This window comes from Gadus chalcogrammus, chromosome 8 (assembly GCF_026213295.1).
Source record: "Gadus chalcogrammus isolate NIFS_2021 chromosome 8, NIFS_Gcha_1.0, whole genome shotgun sequence".
In the NCBI taxonomy this organism is placed as follows: domain Eukaryota; kingdom Metazoa; phylum Chordata; class Actinopteri; order Gadiformes; family Gadidae; genus Gadus; species Gadus chalcogrammus.
The window spans coordinates 24880976-24892144 of NC_079419.1; the positions used below are offsets into that span (position 1 = coordinate 24880976).

The window sequence follows — 11169 nt, forward strand, 5'->3', positions numbered from 1 at the left end:
AAGAACACAGACGACCACGTTAACTCAGGAAGTTTGAAATGAAAGAAATAATCTTTTATTTTTTTTCACAACATAACTGATCAGTGCATTCTTCTTGGGAACGGTTGGTTAACGTCTCCTGCAGAGAAAAATAAAATACATTAAGGCATTAGAAACAATTAAATACAAAGAAGAAGTCTAACCTTGGGAGCCGTTACTTGCCATTTGGATAGCCATCAACTGAAGAATGTCTGTTGAATGTCTGTCCAAGGATATTATTGGATTGATCTTTACTTCTATACATAGCATCCATTTGGTTACCATGTTGTGGTGGATGAGACGTCTCCTTGCTTTGTGGATAATGTCTTGATGGCTCAAACGCCAAGTGTGTGTGACTACGACCCAGGCCCCTGGCTGCCAGCCTCGGGAAGCTTGGCTCGCTCCCTGGAGGACCATGTTCCAACAATAGATGCCCATTGGACAATGGACGTTCCGAGGTCAGCTTTACAAATTTCCTTGAGTTACTCAAAGGGTGCAGAGCCTCAAAGTAGTCAGTTGAATCAACACTTGAGGCCATAGCATCTTGAACCATGTCATAATGACCCATTGCAGGTTCCAAAATCGTAAACAGACCTTGAGTCACAAGGGTTTGAGATGGGCTTTGCCTCTCGTCAGTTGATTCCAGTTGAATTTTTGATTGTTCATATTGTTGGATGAAGGTAGGGTGGCCCAACTCTGACTGAGAGGATTCAAAACTTATTGGTAAATCCTGGTCAAGGATGCCCTCTGGTGGAGAATATTCAAATTCTTGATTTCCTTTGCTTGCATATTTAACCGCCTGTGATAGAAAATTATGCAATTTATCCTCCTGATTTTCGAATGGAGGGTTCACAATTGTATCATGGGATGTTTCAATAGTGTTAGGTAGCCCAGAGTCTAGTGTGCCCTGCATTACCTCTGGAACAGATTGTCCCAATGTAGAGAATGGGGCAATTCTACGGTCATCTTTAAGAGGGTAAATGAAGTGATCATGATGGTGGTAACTGAAGGACACGCAGCATTGACTTAATCCAGAAAGGCATTTTTCAGGGCAATGTACAAGGGAATTAAATGGGGTTCCTTTTTCAGATTCGCTAGGTTTTGTTTGGGTCACTGTAGCTAGAGGATCGCTAGGTTGAAGGTTTGTAGTGTCCCAGGTTTTAGGTTGCTTGGGGTGAGTCAGAGTTTCTTGCCCTTCAGTCTTTGAAGTTGGTGATGCAGGTTTCTGTGAAGGACCAACAGGAAGAGATGGATAGAATGGAGTATGATAGTAAGGTGGAAATTGATCTGGAGTTTGAGAAGTAGATGGTGGTTGCTTGGTAAAGTAAGGAACTTGATAAGGCCACGTGTTGTGCCCTTCTGGAACTACAGGTGTTTTCCTGTCATGGGTTTTATGTGGCTTGGGATGGGTCACAGGTTCTTGTCCTTCAGTCTTTGAGGTTGGTGATGCAGGCATCTGTGAAGGACCAACTGGAAGAGATGGAGGATAGAATGGAGTCTGATGGGGTGGAAATGGATCTGGAGTTTGAGATGCAGATGGATGTGATGGCCAGGTAAAGTAAGGAACTTGATGAGGTTCAGGGTTTTGTCTATCTGGAGCGACAGGTTGTTTGTTTATCTGGGTTTTTGGTGGCTTGGGATGAGTCACCGGTTCTTGTCCTTCAGTCTTTGAGGTTGTTGATGCAGGTTTCTGTGGACCACCAGGTGTTGGGAGATCTGGACCTTGGGAGGGCTGTGGTGGCCAGAAATAGTACGGAAATGGATAAGGCCATTCGTTTTGTCCCTCTGGACCTACAGGTGTTTTACTGTCATGGGTTTTAGGTGGCTTGTGAGGAGTCACAGGTTCTTGTCCTTCAGCCTTTGAAGTTGGTGATGCAGGCTTCTGTGAAGGACCAACTGGAAGAGATGGAGAATAGAATGGAGTCTGATGGGGTGGAAATGGATCTGGAGTTTGAGATGCAGATGGATGTGATGGCCAGGTAAAGTAAGGAACTTGATAAGGTTCAGGGTTTTGTCTATCTGGAGCAACAGGTTGTTTGTTTATCTGGGTTTTAGGTGGCTTGGGATGAGTCACCGGTTCTTGTCCTTCAGTCTTTGAGGTTGTTGATGCAGGTTTCTGTGGAACACCAGGTGTTGGTAGATCAGGACCTTGGGAAGGCTGTGGTGGCAAGAAATAGTACGGAAATGGATAAGGCCATGCGTTTTGTACCTCTGGACCTACAGGCGCTTTACTGTCATGGGTTTTAGGTGGCTTGTGAGGAGTCACAGGTTCTTGTCCTTCAGCCTTTGAAGTTGGTGATGCAGGCTTCTGTGAAGGACCAACTGGAAGAGATGGAGGATAGAATGGAGTCTGATGGGGTGGAAATGGATCTGGAGTTTGAGATGCAGATGGATGTGATGGCCAGGTAAAGTAAGGAACTTGATAAGATTCAGGGTTTTGTCTATCTGGAGCGACAGGTTGTTTGTTTATCTGGGTTTTATGTGGCTTGGGATGAGTCACCGGTTCTTGTCCTTCAGTCTTTGAAGTTGTTACAGCAGGTTTCTGTGGAACACCAGGTGTTGGTAGATCAGGACCTTGGGAAGGCTGTGGTGGCCAGAAATAGTACGGAAATGGATAAGGCCATGCGTTTTGTACCTCTGGACCTACAGGCGCTTTACTGCCATGGGTTTTAGGTGGCTTGTGAGGAGTCACAGGTTCTTGTCCTTCAGCCTTTGAAGTTGGTGATGCAGGCTTCTGTGAAGGACCAACTGGAAGAGATGGATAGAATGGAGTCTGATGGGGTGGAAATTGATCTGGAGTTTGAGAACCAGACGGATGTGGTGGCCAGAAATAGTAAGATGGATAAGCCTGGGGTTGTTTGTTGTCTGGGGATGCAGGGTTTTTCGGTGGTACTGTCACTGTTATTTGGGCTTTTGGTGGTAGATGAAGGGAGTTTTGCTCTTGGCCAACTAGAGTACCAGTCACAGTATTGTTTGGGTATTTCAAGGGAGCCACAGTTGGAAGAACACCTTTGCTTGGGTCATCAAAAATGTGTACGCTTGGACACGAAACTTTAACTGCACCGTCCCCAGCCAGGCCTAGAGTGAACATCCCATCCTGCAACACAAATATTGCCGTGTTCACCAATGTTGAAATAAGAGGCATCCAACTATAAAAAGAACAAGGTGTGGAACTATACCTTCACTCCCAAACAGGGGGCATAGCGAATAGAAATAGCTGCACCTCCAGCATTAGAAGCAAATTCAAATCCAAAGCCACATCTTGGCAAGACCTCCATCAGGGGTTTCCACAGACCATTCACTGAAAACAAAAAGCCAAATCCTTAGAGCTTTTACAAATCAAGTCACCTAAAGGTCGGTCTACTTGAAAGTTGCAATGTGTAGGATTGAGTGGCCTTTAGTTGAACAGACATGGCAGAATTGAATATTCATAAAGGTTTTAATTAGTTTAGAATCCCAGGACAGTAATTGTTAAATTTCTTTAGCTTAGAATGAGCCCTTTATATACACATGGGGAGCGGGTCCACTTCCAACCAGCCCGCAATGTTTAAAGTTCATGTTTCTACAGTAGCCCAGAACGGACAAACTGTTTTAGATAGGACACATTTTCAATTAACAATCATAATCACCATCTTAGCTAGGCCCTATAGATGTACAGACTAAATACAACCTATTAAAAAGGTATCAAGGAACCAACTCACTTGGCTACACAATGCTGAGATAGAAAATGACATCACTTTACAAGTACCAAAGGGCAATTTACAGGTCAATGTATCTTATCCTAATCAAGGGAAAGAGAGAAGGGATAGAGGGGATTGCAATCTGCCGCCTTACTACTAGATATCACTTAATCCAACACATTGCACCTTTAAACCAAACATTCCATGGAGAAATACATACAATTAACTTGGATTTTTTGGACTGGAGAAGCCCAGTCCGTGTTCACAACCATTCCTGCAGTGTTGCAGGTTACCCTGGGAGGATTATACAGAGACTGTCTCCTGACAGGGCAAGACATTCTCACGGGTATACCCCCCCAATGTAGTGAAAGAACATAGCCCTCTTCCTGTTGGTAGATGGTAATTCCATTGAAGTAAAAAATTATGGAACTACAATTGGTGAAATTGACATCACCAAGCTTGAAAATCAAACCTCAAGAGAGACGAAACATCCATCATAAGGTGCAACCAAGACCAAATCTCTTTGTGTCGTTTTCAAGGTATATCCACAGCTTGACGGCAGCTCTGATAGGGGAAGAGGAGCCAGACTGCTTCCTGTATGAAATTTTGGTGTCAGATATATACAGGGAATACATTTTGAATGTAAATCATAAAAATACACCGGAATACTTAATGACAGATCCATTTCACCCAGGGCATCAAGGTATTACACACTAAACTTACGATTTTTCCAACTTTGTGAATGAAATGAGCAGTGATTGATTCTTGTTGATACAGGTCGATTATACAATGTAGGCTAAATATTAAGATGCATTTTTTGCATAACTTCATTCCAAGTAACCACTGTAAGAACCTCAGATAGGCCTCCCCTCGACGCATTTCAAAAACAATTTGGAGCAGGATCAGTATATTTGTTACAAGATATCTTGGACAACAATTTCACAATCATTGTTTAAGGCTACAATGAATGAAAATCCAAAATGCTTACCTCTGTCTACCACGAATAGAGCTCCAGGGGTAGAAAACGAACCTTTAACATTCAGCTTCATCGAGTCACCTGTGCATTCAACATTAGGCTCCGTTTGCATCAGTTTCTGAACCTCCACACTGCTGGGGTTTGCATTCCCATTTCCCTGCGCTCTGAAGTAGGCCTCCGCCTCATCCCTTCCTGCAGGCGTACAAACAAGATTGGCTCAGCTCTACAATCAACATACTTAGATCTAAACCGCTCATAACAATCACGATACGTCGAACTGTAAAACTGCCATAATTGTGTTTTTAATTGTTAGTTACCCATATCTGCATCAACAAGAGCTTCTTCCACTATTGCATTTTCGCGCGGATGCCGTCCATTCATCAGTCTTCCCCGGGGACTATGCGCCTCTTTTGGTTTAGCTTGGGGTGAATTGCCTCTCGAGTTGAACTTCCAAATTACGGAAGGGTTTGGTGAGGGCACTTTTGAAAGAGCCACGCAGTGGCAACGAGTAATGGCAAGCAATAGCATTCCTATACATATCACAAAGCTTCTCCACGCCATTGAAAATAGTGCACAAAAAACAGCGTGCCGCACAATACCAACATTCACTGATTTGTGGTTAAGGTGCTCTGCGTTAGGACTAATTATCATACAGGGGCGAGGCTAGCCCATTTTTAGGGGTGCTGAAGCACCCCTAAAAAGGGTCTCAGCACCCCTAAAACGTGGGAGTTAGAAATGTTGTTATTCTAAAAAATGTGTTAGTCTTTGACAATGTTAAATAATGTCCAAAACATACTCTGTAGTTTGTGGTTTAAAATGTATATGTTAAGGACGAAAATAAAAACATCCCCGCTTAGCAAATGGTATCATCCTCTTCTCAGGGCCTGTGTCCACCAAAAGCGTTTTTAAAAGACGGAGCGCTCCGTGAACTGCTTTCAACGCGTTTGTGCGCGCCGCTCAAAAAAAGACGCACGAAGCGTTTTTCGTTTACGTCATTAAATACGCGTCATCGCTTGTATCCATAGATTCACAGCTTCTATCTGTTGGCTCCATCATATGGCATCTGACACCTGAACGTCCTCTCTGGTTACTCCTACAATTTGCGAAATGAATCGAAGATTAATAGCGCTTCTTGCCGTGGCAGCGGAGGTTGCGGACGATCCCCCTGCGCCTGTCGTGGTTGCCCGGAGGAGAGTGTGGGTCCACAGTATTAATCGTGGTAGGGGGCAGTACGGGGAATACCACTGGCTGTGTCAAGAGCTCCGCCTGGACGAGGATCGCTTCAAGGTCTATTTCAGACTCAACCGGCAGCAGTTTGAAGGAGTGTTAACATTTATTGGGCCGACCATCGCCAAGAAGAACACCAATTATAGGGAGAGCAACCCAACGGCTTTGCATTTGTCTGAGGTGATTTGTCTGAGGGTCGGCAGCAACAACGCTTCCAGGGACGCGGTCGCAATGAGGGAGACCTTCAACCGCTATTTTTCATCTCTGCCTGGTCGAGTGACTTGGCAGGATGGAATTTAGTTTATCATTTTTGTCTATATTTAAATCAAAAAAGGCGAAAAACCAAAACTAATAATACAATTTCTTAAATCAATCCAACATTCATGTTGCATGCTGGATTACTTCTGAAGACAAAAACACACCTTTAACACCTTCATCATCATCAGAGCATTCATTATCCTACTACTACCCAATGTGATGAAAACAAAACAACATTGTCTTAGCATTTAAATGTTTAATTAACTGATTCATTAGAAAATTATTCCAAGATATTATGTACACATTTGAAACATTTCTTATAGCTTGTACTAAATCTAAATAGAAAATTATTCCAAGATATTATGTACACATTTGAAACATTTCTTATAGCTTGTACTAAATCTAAATAGAAAATGATTCCAAGATATTATGTACACATTTGAAACATTTCTTATAGCTTGTACTAAATCTAAATAGAAACTGATTACAAATTTTATTTACACATTTAAAAAAATCTTAAATCTTAAAACTAAATCTAAATAGAAAATGATTATGATTAACATAATATTAACATTTTAGCTGCGATAATATCATTATTAAACATGATAATAATATAAATAATTAATAAATAATTCTCACCTGTAACGCCCAGCATAGATGAAATGTCTCGCCAGGCCTGGTTGCGTTTTGTTAGGTCGTGGTAGGCCTTCAACGTGAGGTCGTACAGGACCGGACACTCGCTCACAGCTGTTATCAAGCTTTCGTCCGACATGTTTCAGTTTGTTTCAGTTTGAGTTCGGTTTATACTTTTAGCCTTGCCTCATCCTCGATTTTGATTGGTCGTTCAAAAAAAGCGCCGATGACGTGAAGCGCTTTTCTTCAAAAGTTCAACTTTTTTCAACGGGGGCGCGCGTCTAAAAGCGCGAGGCGCGTGGAGCGTTTAAACGCTCCGGCCGGCTTTTTAAAAGGCGCGCTGCTTGCGCGTCCTGCCATAGAGAATGCATTGCAGACCGGCGCTCCGTCTTTTAAAAACGCTTTTGGTGGACACAGGCCCTCACCCGTTCCTTCTCCTCTGTACCTGCTGCACCGCTCCGCAGCCCGACCGTCGTCCAGTGCGACTCACGCAGAGTGAGATCCGTTTAGTTGTAGTGTTGTGAATCAACTAAGTAAGTGTCCAAAGCTGTGTCTCACACTTCTTTCCTTTTACATAGAGTTGTTCCGATTCCGATACCGGTGAGTGCTGGAGTCCAGGCACCGTTTACCAGTTAGCTCCGTTAGCACCAATAGCGCGGCTACAGTCGAACTGGAGTGGTCCATTTATTAAGCAAAAACAGCAGCGCCACAGGTACCTGTGTAGTGCGTACGTGTGTCTCTGTTGTTAAAGTTTATCGTTACTTTGAGACTAATTTTAACAATCGGGAGTCATGTCAACATGACGTCAGGCGCGTCTTTTCTGGTCCGTCGTCATGGAAACATGAAGCCCTGCCAGTGGTGCGGCGTTTGGACCAGAGTGAAAACAAACGTGTGTACAGCTGAAAAACGAAACGACATATCACTGTATACTACTACCACCAGTAGGCCTATGTGGGAAAACACTCACTGTGGCATTTTTCGGTTGTGTCTGACAATCAAACTGGACAATAAAAAGAAAAAAGACAGAATCAGGTGAGAGACTAATTATACAGTCCTGACCTATCTTATTTTTCTTTTTTTCGGAAAAGTGTTCAGCTAAAGTAACATAATATAAACCAGCTATCTCTATGTTGTATCAAATTACTTATGTAGGCAAAGGTCCCCTGCTTTTTTTTTTTTAAAACCCACAATGGAGAATACAGCTTCTCTTGTTGCAACACAGTCTCACTCCCTACTCGTCAAACGTGTGACGCATGGCCAAGGATCCCTGGCGTCAATTTCCGACGAAAAACAGGCGAGGTAGTGAGCGAAGTAAGCTTGATAGCAGGTTTATTGTATTCCACAATCGGACAGGCAGGCACAGCTCCACCGGAAAACTACAACAACCAAAACTCCCGCACGGAAGGAAACCCCCGGAACCCCCTCTCAGAAGGCCCGCCCCTTCCTCCCAAACCCTGTGACGCTACAATATCATCTTGTTAGAAACACGTTTATCTGAGAGCCAACCCAGTCGCCAAAAGCATACGTTGACAGTGTACGTTTTCGTGAACACTGGATTAAGTCGCATTTCAACACAAAATAGCGTGTTAAACTCACTCACTCACTCACTCACTCACTCACTCACTGCTTCTAGGACATTTTGGGTGGATTTTGAACGGTATGTGGGCAGGACGTTTTTTGCAGGCAGGACCTGGGAACCCTGCGCTGTTGCCCGAGGTGCTAAAATGCTCCGGAACAGATCTGGATCCACCATGGCCAAAATAATTGTATGCCCCCCCCCCCCCCTTAAATAAATACTATGGCAGAATAAAGAATAAATTCATGCATTATCATTCAACTTGAACATGTGTTTTTACAGTATAGAGTGGTGGAGGGATGACGTATGTTGGCCAACCCGGAAGTGAGCGTCGACCTGGGTTTCCCTTGACAAAAAGCCAACGGGTTTTTCCATTGGATTTTGGATTATTGCAGAAAAATTAGCATCTTTGAAGCACCTCCACAAAAACTGAAAATAAATAAATAAATAAAAATGCTCCAAAGAACGAAATGTAAACCAATGCATTCTGAATGGGAGTGTTCGGTCACTTGACCGTCATGGTTGCTATGGTGGTTGCTATCGACCGTCCCCTCTAATCCTTATGGCTCCAAAAACCAAAGCGGCAAAGGAGCTGCCGTCAATTGTATTGTTTTTGTCGTAAACTAGGGTCCGATGGAAAATAGACCGATATTCCAAGGTATTCTTAAAAGGCACCTGGGATGTTTTTATTTTCTGCAGTTTAGACTTCTTCTATAATCTATTTTTGAAAGCAAAACACCAAACTCATTGATTTAACGAGGCAGGGTTATTTGAAACAATTTATTAAGTAAATATTTGCGAGAGGTCATTCCATCTCCTGAGTTTGCTTCCTAATTATGTCTAGTGTACACCCCTACTGTCCACAAGTACCCCCCCCCCCCCCTTCCCCATATGGATTTGGATAATTGTTGCCACGTCCCACTGGTGGTGGTATCATATATATGAAAGAGGGCATTCAATTATGATCAAGTAGGAGGTTGAAGCCCTAAAGGAAGTGATGCAATAGGTGACAACATTTAAGTAAGCTGTACCTTAGGATCTCTTATATATTAAAGGGGGTCTCAAAGGACGCATATACGCTTCAACCTGTGGCTCCAGCCATACAGGAAATGACTCAGCAAGTGCTCCATCTCGTTGTACCTCACCCAGCGGCTCGCTCGCTCGCTGAAGTTCTTCCCGGACCTACACCCTAGCCATCCAACATGCATATCTGAGAATCAGGCCTCTCTTTAATAATGACAAAAAGTTACGAGAGAAATACACATTAACTTTTTGTTATCTCATAAGCGGCGTGGTGCCGGCTTCTTTTGACCTTTTGACCCCAGACTTCAAAAACGTGGCCACAGGCCAGCTGTGTCTACACACGTTAAGAAACTACTAGAAACTAACCTCTGTCTTATGTACATTTACTGTACTCTTGGAGGTCACGCCCCTTCTCCGGCCTTTTCAAGATAGCTAGAGATGCTAAAATGTTTACACACATTTCCCCTCAGAAGTGTTGCTTGCAAGAATGGTTCAGAATGTGGTGGAAAAAACAGTTTTTGAGATAAGAAGGTCCTACCCCCCTGAAATTTGAATACGTTATTCTAGGGCCTACCTGGGACCCCCACACCGAAACTTGGCCCGGTCGGACCCCGAGGGCAGGAATTCTATGGCCTAACTGGGACCCCCGCACCGAAACTTGGCCCGGTCAGACCCCGAGGGCAGGAATTCTATGGCCTAACTGGGAGCACCGCACCGAAACTTGGCCCAGTCGGACCCCGAGTGCAGGAAGGGGGGGCCTGCCCTCGGGGTCCGACCGAGGGCAGGACTTTCATAATCTTCGCTCGGTGAATGTGAAGGATGTTTGGTTGGATAGTTATGACGAAGAATCATAATGTGAATGGGAATATTCTATAAATGTCTTGATGTCATCTTTCGTCTCAACACTTCTGCTGCAGCCGCTTAAAGTCTCACTCCGAGAACCTTAAAACATGAATTAATCCATTAGAAGTATGAAAATATCTTCCCGGTGGCGTAACGGGGCAAACAAGGTGTCCTTTGACATCTACGTTTCGAGGCGATTGCAACAGTGCCAGACATGATCATATTTGAATATGTTTCGGGGTAGTAATTAGCTGTCGATTTTGGAGTCCTTTATCAATAATGACCAGCTATAGATTTGCCTCCCGAAGGAGATTTTTGACAAATTACATGTTATTTAGCATCTACACGTTAAGCTGAGTCCAATGAGATCAAGCTCACCCTCTTGCTACACCGAGATCATGTCCTAGACCTAGGTGAACCATGTAAAATACATGTTACCATTTGCTAGAGTGTCATGCTTGGTGTCATTGGACTCAGCTCAATGTGTAGATGCTAAATAACATGTCATTTGTCACAAATTTCTATCGGGAAGCAAATCAATAGCTGCTCATTATTGATTAAGGCCTCCAATTTCGACAGCTAATTACCATTAAACATGTTCAAATATGCTCATGTGTGGCACCGTTGCAATCGCCTGGAAGCGTCGATGTTGAAGGACACCTTGTTCGCCCTCTTACTCCACCGGGAAGATATTTACATGCTTCTTATTGACTAATGAATTGATTCAGCTATTCCCCCAGAAGTCTGGGGTCAAAAGGTCAAAAGGAGCCGGCACCACGCCGCTTATGGGACAAAAGTTAATGTGTATTTCTCTCATAACTTTTTGTCATTATTAAAGAGAGGCCTGATTCTCAGATATGCATGTTGGATGGCTAGGGTGTAGGTCCGGGAAGAACTTCAGCGAGCGAGCGAGCCGCTGGGTGAGGTACAACGAG

At 43.7% G+C, this 11169-nt stretch overlaps 1 protein-coding gene across 1 annotated transcript; it reads right to left on the reverse strand.

Moving 5' to 3' along the window:
* Positions 1 to 8: 8 nt before the first annotated feature.
* Positions 9 to 5299, reverse strand: LOC130388062 (uncharacterized). The gene is made up of 7 exons (XM_056597386.1): positions 4992 to 5299; positions 4687 to 4866; positions 4171 to 4292; positions 3919 to 4084; positions 3198 to 3319; positions 3028 to 3115; positions 9 to 118 (listed from the first exon to the last, which is right to left on the reverse strand). The coding sequence occupies exons 1-7, from the start codon at positions 5233 to 5235 to the stop codon at positions 81 to 83; spliced, it is 960 nt and encodes a 319-aa protein (XP_056453361.1). The 5' UTR covers positions 5236 to 5299; the 3' UTR covers positions 9 to 80.
* Positions 5300 to 11169: the final 5870 nt, after the last annotated feature.